General features: G+C 50.8%; 7 protein-coding genes across 7 annotated transcripts; 2 read left to right on the forward strand and 5 right to left on the reverse strand.

Moving 5' to 3' along the window:
* Positions 1-1,446: 1,446 nt before the first annotated feature.
* On the reverse strand, positions 1,447-2,767 carry N7462_011538 (putative oxidoreductase, short-chain dehydrogenase/reductase family; the record flags this gene model as incomplete). The annotated part of the gene is made up of 6 exons (XM_057083252.1): positions 1,447-1,589; positions 1,679-1,777; positions 1,832-1,903; positions 1,960-2,086; positions 2,162-2,613; positions 2,689-2,767. The coding sequence occupies 6 exons, from the start codon at positions 2,765-2,767 to the stop codon at positions 1,447-1,449; spliced, it is 972 nt and encodes a 323-aa protein (XP_056927991.1).
* A 505-nt stretch (positions 2,768-3,272) lies between these two features.
* N7462_011539 (putative serine/threonine protein kinase ENV7) lies at positions 3,273-4,747 on the reverse strand (the record flags this gene model as incomplete). The annotated part of the gene is made up of 3 exons (XM_057083253.1): positions 3,273-3,826; positions 3,903-4,515; positions 4,628-4,747. The coding sequence occupies 3 exons, from the start codon at positions 4,745-4,747 to the stop codon at positions 3,273-3,275; spliced, it is 1,287 nt and encodes a 428-aa protein (XP_056927992.1).
* A 571-nt stretch (positions 4,748-5,318) lies between these two features.
* On the forward strand, positions 5,319-7,339 carry N7462_011540 (CAP-Gly domain containing linker protein BIK1; the record flags this gene model as incomplete). The annotated part of the gene is made up of 2 exons (XM_057083254.1): positions 5,319-5,952; positions 6,006-7,339. The coding sequence occupies 2 exons, from the start codon at positions 5,319-5,321 to the stop codon at positions 7,337-7,339; spliced, it is 1,968 nt and encodes a 655-aa protein (XP_056927993.1).
* A 767-nt stretch (positions 7,340-8,106) lies between these two features.
* On the reverse strand, positions 8,107-8,812 carry N7462_011541 (3-hydroxyanthranilate 3,4-dioxygenase; the record flags this gene model as incomplete). The annotated part of the gene is made up of 2 exons (XM_057083255.1): positions 8,107-8,653; positions 8,781-8,812. The coding sequence occupies 2 exons, from the start codon at positions 8,810-8,812 to the stop codon at positions 8,107-8,109; spliced, it is 579 nt and encodes a 192-aa protein (XP_056927994.1).
* A 271-nt stretch (positions 8,813-9,083) lies between these two features.
* N7462_011542 (RNA 3'-terminal phosphate cyclase-like protein) lies at positions 9,084-10,292 on the forward strand (the record flags this gene model as incomplete). The annotated part of the gene is made up of 1 exon (XM_057083256.1): positions 9,084-10,292. The coding sequence occupies one exon, from the start codon at positions 9,084-9,086 to the stop codon at positions 10,290-10,292; it is 1,209 nt and encodes a 402-aa protein (XP_056927995.1).
* A 1,520-nt stretch (positions 10,293-11,812) lies between these two features.
* N7462_011543 (uncharacterized protein) lies at positions 11,813-12,010 on the reverse strand (the record flags this gene model as incomplete). Its single annotated transcript, XM_057083257.1, has 1 exon — positions 11,813-12,010. One exon carries the CDS (start codon positions 12,008-12,010, stop codon positions 11,813-11,815), a length of 198 nt encoding a protein of 65 aa, XP_056927996.1.
* A 1,824-nt stretch (positions 12,011-13,834) lies between these two features.
* On the reverse strand, positions 13,835-15,052 carry N7462_011544 (tellurite-resistance/dicarboxylate transporter family protein; the record flags this gene model as incomplete). The annotated part of the gene is made up of 1 exon (XM_057083258.1): positions 13,835-15,052. One exon carries the CDS (start codon positions 15,050-15,052, stop codon positions 13,835-13,837), a length of 1,218 nt encoding a protein of 405 aa, XP_056927997.1.
* Positions 15,053-16,468: the final 1,416 nt, after the last annotated feature.

Here is a 16,468-nt window from a genome sequence, read left to right on the forward strand (position 1 = left end):
TAGAAGATAGCAGCGAGCTTCTAGAGCCTAAGTCTAGGTCTATCTATTCCTACTACTAAATAGTATACTTCTATTGCTATTAACTTCTAGATTAGTATATCTACTCTAGCTAATACCTTCTTTAAGCGTTGCCTTCGCGTTTCTTATCGCTCTATATACGAGATCTCTATATTCTATTTACGGATCTATACGTCGGATAGCGACGAGAATTCTCCTAGAGGATTAGGTTCCTCTAACGCTAGCGGTAAGGTCTTGATATCCTTATCTAATATATCCGGATTCAGGTAATCCTAGATATCTTCGGTAACAGCTGCTAACTAAATATAGTCTATCTAGACCCTCTACTACGTTTCTAACCGAAGCTTCTCTTCGAGCGGTAAGACCGAGTCTATTACCTTTAAATCTTCTATATCCGAAGCCTTTCTAAACAGCCTCTATTTCCTAATTAGGAATATATAGTCTCGCTGTCGAGATTCGAACTATAACACTAGGCGTAGCTAGAAGGTGTATAACGTCGCTAGCGATACTCGAATACTAACGATTCAGGGGTTCTAACCGCTCTACCGTGTTAATAAGCGCTATACAGGTGCGTAGGGATTATCTCTATTCAATCCTAACGCGTGCGGATCGGGCTCATAACTATCAATATAGTAGGATACGGTATCGGCTAGGAAAGCTAGGATCTAATAGAACGAGATGCTTAATATAGTGATATATTAGGTGACTGAACTATCTAAGTGTATAGGCGGGGGAATGTTGAATATCCCCTACCTTGCTGTCTAGCGTGTTACGGCGCTAGGTTCCGAGTATACCCGGGATACTATACAAAACAAGTAGCAAATCGAGTATCCCTGTAATATCCTGACGCGCATGGAGATATGTGGGTCTCGCCCGTATTATGCAGTCTTCCTTCTCGACAGATATAAACCCTGATAATGAGAACACAACTAGCAAATCAGGTTGGCATTCTCACCGATCTATCCTATCACCCTATCTATGAATAGCAAATAATCTAGGTCTGTTCCCCTCCTCTTTGATTTGCTCAGAATATGTCTCGTCCAGTGGCTGCCCTGCACCTAGGGTCCTACTGCTCGGACAGCTGGCCGAGAAGAGAAGACAAGCTATCGCCAATGCCGCGTCCCGGGACTCCATTCGCCAATAATGTGCTACCCTGGTCCACTGACCCATTCCGGCAGGTCAAAGCGGCAGGTTGATGAGGGGATGGTAGACAACACACGTTGCCGGCGGACTCGAGCCCGCTTTTCCTCTTTCAACCCTCAGTACCTTATCAGCGAATGCGACGAGCTCAACGAGCATGATGACGGCTTTCCTATCTAAGTAGGATATCGACCGCGGACTGATTCCGGCGGAGCCTAGTTTAGAACTCGGCCTTTTTGGGACAGATGGCACACCCGACATTAGTTCTGTTTATCTTGGTAGCACATCTTAGACTAATTGCCCGAGTCCTGCTCGGTCAACTAATTCCTCACTCAGCTTCCACAGCGCTGCGGCGCTTTCTGTACCGGCAGGGAAGTCAAGATGCGGCAGTGGGAGAACTTGACAGTTGTCTAGAAAGGCGCCAGACTTTTCTGAAGGGCCGAGGTTCAGCAATTACCTGTCATTTGCCCCATACCAAGAAAGAAACGAGGTGCGGGGGAGTTGGTCCTAGTTGGCTCACCTTCGAGAGTCGGATCGAGAAGACCCCGGAGCACGGAGGCGCTGGCCTGCGACTGCGATTTCGGGGCTTGTTGGAGCAATATAGGCAGCTCCTCGCCCACTGAGGATGAGATTAGTAACTGACACAGGCTCAATAGGGCATGTTCTGACATACCGTCCTTTTTACATTGCAGCCACGACTCCACCACCTCCGGCGTAACGTAGGTTTGGACATTAGTCTTGGTGTCTGTTGCCCATGAGTCGTTTTGCAATGACCCAATCCCCACACCTCTAAACACTTACTTCCAGGGTTGACGGAGAAGGACGAAATCGATCGATCTAGACACCGCGAAGCCAGGGACTTGGCGAACTGGATGTTCGCAAACATGGACTGTGCATACCCATCGAGACAGTGATAGGTCTCCCCGGTCTTGGAGTAGCACTTAATTTCAGCCCCGGTCCTTTATTCTCTCGCCTCAAATCACACCACCAGTAGAACACTCACCGAGAAATTCACGTCTTCCCACTTAGGCGCCGCGGCCTCCCGCCGAATACTGGTTGTCATCAGAACCACTCGCGACCCTTGGGACAGGGTCTCCAGCAGTAAATTGACCAGCACAAAGTAACCCAGGTAGTTCTTCTGGAAATGCGACTCAATCCCATTCACCGTGGTCTCCCAGGTGGCCGCCATCACTGTCTGAAAGCAGATAATGCCGTCGATGGGCACATCAAGTGCCTTGATGGTATTGGCAGCTTCGCGCATCGATGCCAAGTCATTCGTATCCGCGGTAATAAAGAGGATCTTGGTCTTAGGGTGCTTGCGGTGGATGTGAGTGAGGGTCGATTGGAGTGCGGACTGAGAGCCGCCCGTGAAGATGATGCACCCTGCGCCGCCATGGCTCAAGACGTCGGCGACCGTAGCTGCCAGCTCCCCCCGCACGAGTCCAGCTAGAATAACTAGGATGTCATAGAGAGTGGATGTCAGTGCATTCTTTTTTCCCTGCAGATGCGGGAGAGCAGGGGTCTATATACATGTCTTGTGCTTTAGCCTCTCGGGAAACATCTCAGCCACTTCCATTCCCCTGGTGTCGCTTTTGAAATGCTCAGTCATGTTGGAAATCTTACCACGATAGGATCAATGGGGAGGAGAGTCAGGGATAACTTTTCGGTGAGACCGCTTATCATGGGTGAGTCGGTCGTACTGGATGTTGTCGTCATGATGAGTGTAGAACCAGTCTACAGATTCTCATGCACGTTTTATCGTAGACATTCTAGACACTTGACACGCTACACTCTCGCAGCGTGGAGATTCTAGGACTGCATTTATGATAACACCTAAATGGGCTAGAGGAGGAGGTTCCTGCTTAGGTAAAAGTGATATTGACGATCAAAACCAAATTGAAGGACGATTGACTGATGCCAGATGTATACCCAAATGTTCAACCCATACTGTACAAATCGCTCAAGATCACAGATCGCAAGACAGTCAGCGGAGCCTGCCGGATAAGGTATGAAGGAACAGCAAAAAAAAAAAAAAACAAATCAAAAGACAAGACTGGGTGAGTCATAGGATGGAGAGAAAATACAGATCAAGATTATGTATACCATACCCGAGCCTAGCGAGAGGCTCCTGCAATGCCATCGTCATCCGGTAACTCGTTGATGACATCCTTGAGAATCTGAATTAGCTCGTCAATATCCGGGCGCTCGGAAGATTCCACCTGGAGACATTTGCGAACAACTTCCTTCACGGGAGCGCTGATCGAGTTCGCATTACTGCTGGAAGAGTCGTCGCTCTCAGTAGCGGCCCCTTTACCCTTGCCCTTGGTGGCCGTGGATTTCTCATCGGGGAAGCGCCAGTCGCCACCCAGCACACACATGCTCAGACTTCCGCCGGTCTCGTCGCTGCGAGCTTCAAAGGGGCTCTTGCCGACCAAACAGGCGTACAGGGTGCAGCCCAGTGACCAGATATCGACTTTGGTGTCAATGATCGATCCGGTTTTGACGTCGAAGAGCTCTGGGGCGCGATAGGGCATCGTGCTGTGTTCTGCCGCCGTATCTTGGACAGCCAGGGCAAGTGAGCGAGAGGTGATGGCAATTGGACTGGGTGCGAGGGAGCCGAGGTCCATCAAGATGGGTGTTCGGCCATCGTCATCAATCATGATATTGCCTAGGGACCCACGGATCAGCATGGAAAGTTCTGAATGGCAGAAAGAGGTCCACTTCTACGGGAAGTGACTACTTACCTGGCTTGATGTCGCGGTGCGCATAAGGGCGCAGATCACCATCCTGGACACCCTCCTGACTGCGGGTTACCTCGTCATCCATCAATGGCTCGTTCTCCTCGTCCTCCTCCTCCTGACGATGGCTGGCACGCCGCTTCGGCTTCATTTGCATCGTTCGTTCCTCGTCGGCCTGCTCACCCTCTCTCCGCACGCCCTCTGCCTTGCGGGTAGACCCGGCGCCATTCTTCACCCGATACTGGTGCATGGATTTGAGCGCGTTTGCGATGCCCAGCATCAGCGTCATCAACTGCTTCTCGGGAAACCGGGTATGGTTGACTAAGTTTGCATTGATCGCATCCTGCAGGTTCCCTCGTTGGTAGTAAGGCAGCAGGATGTAGACGGTCTTCGAGCCGGGATCGCCGCCATCAGAACGGAACTTGGACCCGGACTCTGTTGAAACGCAATGGTCGATTGAATGGATGATATTTTCGGTAGAGGTAAACAGGTTGTAGGCTTCCACTTCCTTCAGGGCCTGTGATACGGATTCTTGGCCAAACGGACAGCGGATCTTTTTGAGCGCAAACAGCTCAGAGGAGTTTTTATCTTGGACGAGGTATACATAGGAGAAACCGCCCTAGGATTGTATCGCAGTCAGTTGGGGGACTCGGTCACTTTGGGTGATTAAGTGGCCTTCATCGACAATGCGATCGGGGGGATTCTGCCAGCCGTAAGATTATCTAACATACCTCACCCAGCAATCGCAGCAGTTTGAAGCTGCGGTTATTGATCTTTAGCTGTGGAGTGCCTGGGAAACAGCACATGCAATCTGTGAAGTTGTAAAGAAGGTCGAAGAAGTACTGCGCCATGGTGGACCGGTGTTTTCCCCAGGTTGGAGAGGAACAAGTCGAGAGCTCGGGACGATTTAGCAGATCAAGATCGGAGGCGATACGATAAAAGAGATACTGCAGATATACTGCGATCGGCCAATCTGCGCGACAGAACAACTCGATTGGGAGGACAGATGGGAGAGGTAAGGGAGGCGAAAGAAGAGAGCTGGAGTGACCGGAATGGGATTACGCGGAGTGGAGGCTGCATCCACCTGCGTCCATGGTTTATTTGTTGTCCCTCCGCCGAACCCCCCTTTCTGCCCGCCAACGGTGTCTATGCCGCTGCTGTCTTCGACTGCTTCTTCTCTTCTCTTTTTTCTGGCACGGGTCCTCTGGAAGACCCGACCATGATCCGGATTGGGCCTTGCTCTTCATCGCTTGACCGCTGACCAGCATCAGCCTGATTCTTCTTGTCCTCTTTGACTTTCGGCCCGCGCAGGCAACTCTCAACTTGCAACTCTTGCTCTCGACTTCAAACATCCTTCCCCCTCTAGACGACTGAAACGAACGCGGAATTTCTACGTGGAAACCGTTGCTTCTCGTGTTTGACATGGCGGACGTGCAGGTTGGCGACCTGGTGAACGTGCCTGGTGGCATGTACGGCACCGTCAAATACTTGGGCACCGTGGCGGGCAAGCCTGGCCGCTTTGCAGGAATTGAACTCGGGGCCGAACACGCGCAACGAGGGAAAAATAGCGGCGATGTGGAGGGCCGACAGTATTTCGCGACATCCGTGCCCGGCTCGGGTATCTTCGTGCCCATGAACAACAGCAAATACGTCACGCTGCGAGTCCCCTCGGCCAGCACATTCGCGGTGCCCACGACTCCTGCGCGCGCCCCGCCGGTCAACTTCAGCAAATCCATGGGTCCCAGCCCGTCGATGCCTCGTCCGCGAATCCGCCGGCCATCTCTACCTCGTCCGGAGTCCCCGCGAACCACCGTCTCGCCTCCCAAGTTAAGCCTGGGGGGCCTTCGCACCCCCTCGGCGGCGTCGAGAACGTCGGCCTCCAACGGATTCCAGCGCAGCCCAATCAAAAGCCCGGTTAAAGCTCCCTCTCGGCTGTCAGATCGACCTCCGTCTCGAATTAGCTTGGATGATGATAACGCGTCGACATATGGCCGGCCGTCGGATTTCCAGCGGCCTTCCTCGGCGGAGACCCAAGAGCTGAAGGATCATATCAAGAGTCTGGAAAGGCAATTACTGGATCGGGATAAGCAGTTAGAGGAACAATCAAAGACCCTGGGCGACTTTCAAAAACTCTCGAGGAACTCGAAGGGTCGGATTCGCTGAACATCCGGGCTCAACTACGCGAGCGAAACGAACGGATCAACCAATTGACCGCCGAATTCGACGGTCATCGAGCGGACTTTCGGAGTACATTGGACACCTTGGAGATTGCGGCGTCCGAGACGGAACGCGTTTATGAGCAGCGCCTGGATGAGCTTCTCCAACAGAATAAGGAGCTACAGGACCGAGGGGAAGATGTCGAGATTGTGGCACAGCAGCTGAAACAACTGGAAGAATTGGTCTCAGAACTCGAGGAGGGCCTCGAAGACGCAAGGCGGGGCGAGGCAGAAGCAAGGGCCGAGGTGGAATTCCTCCGCGGCGAAGTTGAGCGGACCAAGTTGGAGTTACAGAAAGAACGCGATCATGGAGCCGCCGCTCTTAAGGGTGCGCAAGCGGCAGCTGAGAGCCCTCGCAACTCCCACGAGCTGGAGCAGAAGGATGATGAGATTCGAGGGCTGAAAGCCATCATCCACTCTCTCAGCCGTGGTAACCCGAGTGCGGCTAACCTGGGCGAACACAGCCATGCGGAAGTCCACAACGACCAGAAAGAGCAGGTTTCCCAGTTGGAACAACGGCTGCAGGAGGTCGAGGGCACCGCGCAGCGCAAAGACACTCGGATCGAAGAGCTGGAGAGAGAACTGCAGGAGTTCCGCATGAACTCCAACTCCGGTAGCCGCAATCGCAGCTCCACCATTACTCTCTCCCCCAAGCAGCATAAGCCGACAAACTCGTCCAGCAACATCTCCGTCAACCACAATATCAACCATGCGCATCGTCTCTCCGACCGCACGGTGGTGCCGAATGACTGGAACGACCCTCCCGTGAATGGTCCGCCCCAGCACCACCGTGGCACGTCGAGCTCCTCCCAGCCACGGTTGGAGCCAATGCCAGAATCAGAGCGCTCTTCTGATGACGATACCCTGTGGTGTGAGATCTGCGAGACCGGTGGCCATGACATCTTGAACTGCACCAGCATGTTCGGCTCTGACAAGAAAAATGCTCCTCAAGAAAAGACTCCCGATGCTTCGACCGAGAAGCATGACATCTTGGCTGATGAACAGCGGGTACCAACTCCAGTTGGCTCCGAGAGCCACACCGGGAGTTTGCCGTCCCAGAAGACCGGCCGGGACGTTGTCCTTGAAGGACTGAAAGGTATTGGCGGCCTCGGATCCTCCATGGATCCCATTGCCGGCAAGTCATCTGGTATCATTGACGAGTCGAAGTGGTGTGCTCTCTGTGAACGGGATGGCCATGAGAGCATTGACTGTCCTTTTGATGAATAATGTTCCATAGCGAATGTGTGATTGGTGTGATTGTTTTGAGCGTACTGCATGAGATGATCCAGCTGGGGATAGATTTCGTTGCTCCCTTGGTCATCTTCTAGGACATTCTCTTTCTTCTCTCTTTTCTTCATCTTTTCTTCCTCTTGACTTGGCTCATCCTTTTGCATTCGGCGCGTGAGATTTTGATGCGCAATTGTGGTTCAAGTGTCATGTCGGAGTGTTGATGTCCTTCTCTTTTTCCCCGTGTGTATTATTTCTCCCATCATTTCGGTTCATGGTTCATTCTCTTCACGTGTGTCTATACACCTCACTTCTCCCTTCGTGGGTCCTTCATCGGACCCGACCTTCGTTTTGATAACCCCTTTTTCTTGACCCTTCTTTGATCATATCATTTTGTTCTCGCGTTCCCTGGAACTAGGTCAGTCTCAGCTGCTGATCGATCATCCGTGTCATACTGCCATTCTACAGGCTTCATATGTAGACGTTAATATCAAATCTAATCACTCATACCCCACGCATCGGACCATCTCTCCTAAAATCCATATTTCTCTGTCTCAGTAAGGACCCATAGTGTCTCTCTCCCTCCTCGCGACGACCTAATTCGGATCAATGTTACTTCCATTGGAGGAAAGAATATTAAACTCGTCACTCATAATACAAACTCGTCTACTGCGATATATATTCATAAAATTTACACATTGGGGGCTCTTGGCCCAAGTTTTGTCAGGGCTCCTGTCCAGTCAGGCATTCAGTGAGTTGATCGTTGCTTACTCGGGGTGCCTCGGCGGTTGTACCAGCTCTCCCGGTCCATACTTGGTCGCTGCGATTTCTCCACATGCCTTGCATCTTCGCTTTTCTTCGTCGGCACCAAATTCCTCCACCACCGCCTTGACTTGGGTTCCCAGGTCGGTACACACAAAGTATTTCTCCCAAACGATCTCGCTGCATTTCCCACAATACCATCGCATAATATCTACCGCACCTTCTTTGCGTGGTTGCTCCATGACCACTCCCACCGTATCTTTGAAGCGCACGGGGCAATGCGGGGTGTTCGGTGGGAGCAGGAAGATTGAGCCCTCGTGGATCGGGATATCTTGGAATGTGGGCGGCGTGGTGGAGGTGTCAACCGTCTTGAGCAGCATCGAGCCCCGGTACTGGTAGAAGAATTCGGGTGTGGTGTTGATGTGGTAGTCTGTTCGTGCATTCGGGCCGCCGACGATCATCACGGTATAACCGGCTGTCGCCGGAGAGGAAGGGTGGTAGACACAATAGTTGTTCACAGGCGGCTGCAAGAGATGGGAGTTGGCTTCGAGCCTAGATAGACGTGGTTATTTTATGAGTTTCAAGTTCATGCCGCTGTCATCGCAAGATGAGATTGTTCCGGGGGCCCCCGCAATGATTCATCGAGGGGCAGCGTGATAGGAATTAGAGCATGACCAACCATTTGGGGATATTGAGGGCGGGTGGAAGCATCGTGATGTCAATTACCTCCACGCTGGTCCGATTCGATGAGCGGAACCAAGGGGAGATCGTGTCGAAGGATGAGAGAAAGAGAGAAGGGACAACTGTCGCATGTCAAAGGGTCCAGTTCCATCAGTCCACTCAATTATCTGATGCGCGGAGATACTAATCGGATTTAAGCCGCGGCCCCGGAACGGATCAACCTTGCTCCGTGGATTTTTCTTTTTTGCCGGGAAGCAGCTTCACCTTCGGCTCGAAGACAGCAAGGCATCGCATCGCAAAAATGGCGACACAACAACCCCCGCTGCGGTTCACTTCGCACCACAATCTGGTCTATCGTTTGGTGCTCTCTACCCTTACCGGCCGTACTGTGCACATTTCGCAAATTCGCTCGTCTTCGCCCACAAACCCCGGCCTGCTGCCCCACGAGATTTCTTTTCTGCGTCTGCTCGATGCTGTCACGAATGGCTCCCAAATGGAAATCTCTTACACCGGTACAATTGTGGTTTACAAACCGGGTCTCATCACAGGCAGCTCAAGCTCGGCGCCCAACGGCGGCATGATCACCCATGAGCTCCCCTCAAACTGCAATCGGGGCCTCAGCTACTACCTGATTCCGCTTTGTCTTCTGGCACCCTTCTCCAAAGCGCCCATTAAGATTCTTTTTACTGGTTCTGGTGTCATCACATCTTCGACCCCCAATGGCGATATGTCCGTCGACAGCGTCCGTACCGCCGTTCTTCCGCTGTACAACCAATTTGGCATCTTTAACAACGTGGAATTGCGAATCTTGAAGCGGTCAAATCCCGGCCCGAACGGTCGAGGCGGTGGTGGCGAAGTGCAGTTCACTTTTGGTCACCAAATTCGTCTGCCGAAGACTCTGCACCTGATGAATCCCGGCCGCATCAAGCGTATTCGTGGTGTTGCATACTCCGTGGGCGTGTCAGGCTCGAATAACGCCCGAATGATCGAGGCTGCCCGTGGTATCTTGAACCCTCTCAGCCCCGACACATATGTATTCTCCGATATGTCATCTGCCCCGCTTGTCCCTGCGCCGGACAAGAACAACCCGAGCGCAAAGAAGAAGATTGGCCTGGGTTTCGGTCTGTCTTTGGTTGCCGAGTCCTCCACTGGCTGCCTCTATTCGGCTGATGTGGCTTCTCCTCCCTCAGGCGGTGAGCCTCCTGAGGATATTGGCAAGAACTGTGCTTACCAACTGCTGGAGACCATCTCCAAGGGTGGCTGTGTTCCCCCCGCAGCCGCTGCCACCATGTTGACCCTGATGACCATGGGTTCTGAAGACGTTGGCCGCCTACAGCTCGGTCGTGAAGTCATTGCAGACCCCAACGTCATTCAGCTCGCTCGTGATCTGGCCAAGTTCGGGGCTTCTGGGTGGGGTATTCGGGATGCTGCTAGCGAGAATGAGGAAGGTGACGTTATCGTCAGTGTTGTGGGACGTGGTATTGGCAATGTCGGTCGCAAGGTCGCTTAAGCGATGGACTGTGGTCTCTGAATGCCTGGTGCACCTTCAGCTTGTTCGGTGTACCACAGACTCACCGGTCACAATCTGCCAAACTTTTCCCACTACAGATGCCCTCAAGAAATGGGCTACTCCCTCGCCTGGCACTCTGACTCGAAATTTCTGGTCTCTTTACACTGGAAACATGAGTCTGTAACCCTATCTGGTATCTGTGGGAAATTTTTGCGGATTTGGCCCCTAGTGGTCCTCCCAGGAACCTTGGGCGGAATTCTCGCCCGGCTTCTCAATGACACTGTCCCGACACAGTGCCTCCAAAAAGTCCTACTTCTACTGGTCTTCTTCAGACTCAAAAAATCATGATACCCGATGTCTTTTGTCTTCTGTTCTACATATACATTTTGCATAGGGTGCCTTTGTGGCCAGGTTGTATCAAGGTGTTCGGTGTACATAGGTTGATACGGTTGCTTATTCACATCTTTTTCCATGTCGGATGTCAATCAATAATTCCTTTATGGTATTTTAAATTCTGATGGAGGTCTGATGCTGAAGTGCGTGAATTATCCTAGAAGGAAACTACCCGTCAGGGTAGTCAAGTTATTGATTGGGTAGGGAATCCAAGATAAGTCGTTGAGGTATACGAATAGGTCATTTGGAATTGATACCAGGGCCTTGTAGAAGCCCTTGTTTAAATAATCATACTTCAAAACACACCACTCGTGACGAAAATGGGAAAGCGAAATGTGATAGGCATGGAAAGAGCAGGGAAGGGTCACGCGATCGCTATCTCGTCAGACCGATACCTCCGAAGAAAATCCGGTATAAAGAGCCTATCAAATGACTGCAAATATCGTACCTCTTTTGGTTTCATTTGCGAAAGCTGCTTGGTTAATGAGTTGGTAGCTTGCGTAGTCAGTGGGCTTGTTGGTTGGTTAGCTGGTTGGTTAGTTTAGAGGCTCAGGGTTAATGGATTAGTTGGTCAATTGTTTAACTCTCACCTTCTTGTTGAGCAAGGTTCTTACAATAGTTCTACACTGTGTGAACAATTTGAGACGATTTGAAGGCTCAGACAAATTATAGGGTCTCGTGTTGTGGTGCCCATATAATCCAAAGTTAACCAGGCAATTGACTGGGGCGGTACCTCTGCAATTTGCATTGCTAGAAGAGCAATGCTCGCGCGACATCTGACAGTCCAGCCATATAGTTACGGGAAATTGAGTTATGAGTAGGAAGTGATGATTGATCTGGTTGTGACACGCTGCTAAGTCTGTATATATAGAGAGTATATACAAACAGGATGGAGGAGTGAGCGGAAATGAAATCTTCTCCAAATAGTAGACGCAAACGGATGTCCGACAAGAAATCATTAAGACAAGATTAGATCAACGGGAAATAATTGTCCATATCGATCTATGTTCGTACAGGGACTTTGGCCACACTGCCAGTACGCCGAAAATGACATTGCATAGGAACGGAGGTAGACACCCAATGCGAATATCAGATCAAAGAGATAATTTCCATCCACCGAGATCTTCTCAATTCCTCCTGATGACGCCATTCTGCTGCTCTCCTAAGCCATCCTTGGGAGGTACAGGAGGCCCCTTTTCCTTCTTTTTCTTGTCCTCTTTTGGCGCGGGGCTGTGTCTTATCCCTCTCTTATCCAGCGTTTCATCCACCTTTTTTTGCACCTTGTCCTTTGCGGCAGCCGTGAGCTTCGAGCCTTCTGCGCCCATATCGGTTGATTGTCTTTGACAGTTAAAGGAAAGATTGATAGAACGAAGAAGGATGGTTTTGTATTTGTCGCTCTGACAGACTGAGCCGAGATCTCAAGCCCTTTTTATAGCTGTCTGTCTAGGACATCTCGGACTAAAAATACCTGATATCGCTATTGAAGGATCTATTATCGCTCATATGGAAGGAGCAGCTATGACCTACTTGGAAACGTATCGGTACTGGAGCTCTTAGAACGCCTCGGAGGTTGACGACCTACCACATACAACTGTAGCACAATCATGTCATCCTCTAACTTGATTTGTCCAATTATCTCTCTGGTCGACTTCCAACTGACTAGACGCCTGCATTCAACAGACACTTGGTGGGGACTATAAGATCGCAGTTCCACTGTCCATGGACCCAATCATAGCAGCGGCATGCTTACTCGCTCTTTGTATCATTCGCATTCATTGCTTCAATTCGTCCGCATTGAAGCGAGGAATTGTATTTACTGGCACCAAATCTCCAATATCCAGACTCGGATTAAATGAAGAGTCAGCTGATGTTCATATACCTCAATGGCTCATCTTCGGTTCCTTACTTGATCGGCAAAATGACTATACTATGTACTAACAAGTAGTTCATTCACGCCGGCCAGGCAACTTTTACTATCAACTCAGAGTATCGATTGAAGTGTAGGAACGACACACCGTCTCTTCCCCCGATAATCTGTACAAGCGCTTTCCAATCGGATACCCACCGGACTAGTTAGCTATCGGGTCATAACCAACAAGCGCCTGGATTACTATGGGGAGTCGACCCACATGTCAACAGCGCCAAATAAGCCAGGTCCGTGTTGCGAGATCAGTTTCCATTTCGCCTCGCCAAATGAACTATGTTTAGAAAGACTCCTTTCCGAATAAACTGCCACATATGACAACGAGCATTAAATTCATGTGCTAGGTCCCAACTTGCTTTCTTGCTTCACCAACCAACCGCCGTCCAACTCTGGCGGCTCCCATTTTCCCGAATAGTATGCGCCGGGATCCGGCGGGTGTCATAGCCTGAAGCAAGCAGAGCGTTATGTGGAGTCAATTTACTGTGATCGGTTTCGTCGCTAACCAGGCGAGTCGCTTTATCTAATTTTTTCTCTTCTGGAAACCTCCTGTCAATTGTCGCTCGGAGCCAGCTTTCTGTTCGTTAGCACCTTCTTACCAGCCAGGTAAAGGCAAAAAGTCCCGCAAAATCCTTTCTCCTTTGCCCTTCACCATCCTCTCCCCGTTCCTCCAAATCTCCCCAACCACCTTTGGTTCTATCCATATTTGTCACAGTGTGGTTTGACTCATCTATGTCAAGGATTTCTCCCTGAACACGTTGGACTTGCAGGTGAGTTAGCTGGTCTGACTGGGGAAACGTCTGTGTCTCTCTATCTTATAGATACTAGTCTTGTTTGAGAGCTCTTCGTTCATTACTCCTTTTACTGGCGGAGACTTTGTTGCTTATACCCTTTGTTGTAGTTGCTATGGATGCAGTCGAGTATTTATTTGAATGGATGTTCTATCATTCTTTGATTCTATCATCATAATCACCAAAAGTCTAGCCCTAGGCCCCACGATCGCCCAGTGCATCTGGTTGCTGTGATCAAGTATATGCCCGAATGTATGCCCGAACGCCAAAAGAAAATGCTTGCAAATCTCCCGTTAGCCCAATATGAAGAACTGAATGCTGATGGCAAGAATGAAAGATGGTCGCAAATATCAAGACGTTCACGGAAAAAAAAAAAAAAAAAAAAAAAGGCAAAAGATAGTCGACGACAGTCACTAAAGATCAAAATGGCTATAATCTCAATCCGAGACATCCTCGTCTTTGCCTGGGAACATGATGTCTTGTCGAATGACAGCTAATACGTGGTTGACGAAAACAAAAAGCCACATGCAGATGACGCAGATGGATAGCGCTGACCCAACTCCTTTGATGGCCGAGCTCTCGAAGGAGCTGCCTAGGGTAATAGTGGCCAGCGTGAAACCTGTGTTGGGGAAAACCATTGCCCACCAGCTTAGGTGGAATGCGGTGGGAGGGGATCGAATCACTGCAATGAGTGCAATGCAGAAGAACCAGAAACTCAGGGCCCATAGGAATGCCCCGGCGGCCAGAGCCAGGATCTCGATCATGCGCCCGTCCGCTTCAGTATCTTCGCTGCCCATAACACTGAAGGTTGCCGGGAGACCGCGTGCCATGCCGATGAGGGCCAGGGCTGTGAAGGCCGGTGGACCAACGCAAATGAACATGCCCGGTCGGTGCTCGCGGCAGGGAAGGCCTGATTCCATCAGCCGGCCAATGTAGTGGGAGTACATCATGAAACTGATGCAGAACCCAAGGCCCTGGAACGTTATGCCGGCTGTGACAATGGGGATTGCGGATCGGTCTGGTTGCCGTTCTGCGATGACGGATGCAATGGTGCCACTGAGCATGATGGGAAAAGCTGGAAGGATCCACGAAGGCATCATGGTCTGGAGACGGTATGTGATCGAAGAGAAGAGGAAGGAGTATTGGATCACGGCCACTGCAAATGTACACGCACAGTAGACCCAGAAGAGGACTTCGAGAGTGGTGGAAAATGCGGGCGCAGGATCATCACCGAAGTACTTTTCGAGGCCGGTGATCATAGTCGCAATGGTGAGCCAGAGTGTAGGGAAGAAGAGGCCCTCGCGGTCGTGGGTAAGTGATTGGACGAAACCACCGTGAATAATGAATCGAGCAGCCATCAAGGAGCAGACCAGAGCAAACAGAACGAGATTGATCACGTAGACAGCCAGTCCGATCTCGTAGATGCCGTTGAACTTGTTGGGCTGGTTAATGATCAGAAGAGCCAACCCCCCCGTGCTCATAGTTAATGTATACCAAGCCCAGGTGAAATGGCGCAGCCGTTGACGAAAGTCCAATCGAATGGGCTTGAGCGTCTTTTCGGTGTCGAGCATCGGGTCATTAGAATGAGATGACTGGGGGGGCATTTCATAGCATTCTCCTCCCAATAAACCGGGACTGGGTGGATGAGAGTGCATGATGTTGTCGTTGTTATATAAGATGAGCAGCTATGCTATAATTGAATGAACTTGAACATCCAAGGAGGTTTAAAGAATGATTGAAATAACGTCTGGTAGAGTATCAAAATGGAAACGAACTAGGGCGTCGTTTAGGAATGAAGGCAGGAAAACAAGATGAGAACAAATGAGACGAGATGCGACAAAAAGAGATATAACAAGCTATGGCTGATGCAAATGACCGTGCAATGAATTGAGTGAATTGAAGGGGAATTGAAGATGGAGAAAATGGAGAAGTCGTGAGGAGTCGATCCTTTATGCCATCCGCCATTCTCCTTCCAGCCTTTCCTCTTACAACTATCCAAGACACATGCGCAATCGAACCGCCACCAATCCATCCTGAGCCACCATACTCTAATGATGTCTCCATCGCCAAGAAAAAACCAAGACCACCTTCGCTGCCCGAGAACTGCAGTGTCCAAGTGGAACGGGTCTAGTTTCTCCTGAAGCCTGGCGCTCGTCCAAAATGGGCCTACCAGCGTTGAGACGGTTATCAGGACCCATCAAAGGCCACATCAAACCAAGAATTCACCAGGATAGATCGGCCCAGTTCATCGGGCTTGGCAGAGCCAATGCTCCTGGGGAAGAAGTACATACATTGGCCTTATGCACTAGGTCCAGGGGGCCCTAGTTTCCACCAAGGGGCGCAGGGGGCAAAGCACGCATGATTACGCCGTATGTTGTACGATGATCTACCTAGTCTGGCCATTGAGCGTCGGGGTGATAGATACTGGGAGCGGTATAGAAAACCTCGATGCCTGGCCGGGAAAGCGTTCATCAGTTGCGCCAAGAACTCCGCTGTTCAACAGCAAGGCTGCTCTCCGCCTGTGCCTCGCTGAAATGAAAATTGTGTCGCCAAGAGAGCCTCCTTTGATTGATCATGTCTCTCGTCTCGTGGTATTCTCTTCAATGCGAGGAGTGTGAATCATGATTTACGCTTGAGACTCTCGCGATGTATCCATGTCCGTTCTTCGGCCCGAATTTTGCGGATGCTCGTCTATGCCCTGTCCAAGCCCGACCGGTAAGCATGGAAGCCGCCAATTCTCCGGCCTGGCACGGCGTGTGCAACGTGCATAGTGGCCAAGCCAAGACCGATGATCGACGCCCGCATCATCGAGGAGCGGTCCGCTGCCAAGCTTTTGGGGGGCTGTGAATAAGTTGGGAGCAGACGGAAAAGGGGGATGAACCAGATTTGTGCAAGCATGGAGAGAGAAGTCGGAAGTGTGGAAAGTCGATAGATCCCAAGTCAAAGCGTTCTTCTGCCCCTGAATGCCCTAAATGCCTTGGGTTGCTGGCTCTTATCTTCACAGCCTCCGCGCCAACCCAGCACTATTGACTACGGGATGGTCGCCAAGAAAAAAGCCGGACATGGTTGAT

The sequence above is a fragment of the Penicillium macrosclerotiorum genome (assembly GCF_028827735.1).
Source record: "Penicillium macrosclerotiorum strain IBT 26536 chromosome Unknown utg000012l_segment0_segment0, whole genome shotgun sequence".
NCBI lineage: Eukaryota > Fungi > Ascomycota > Eurotiomycetes > Eurotiales > Aspergillaceae > Penicillium > Penicillium macrosclerotiorum.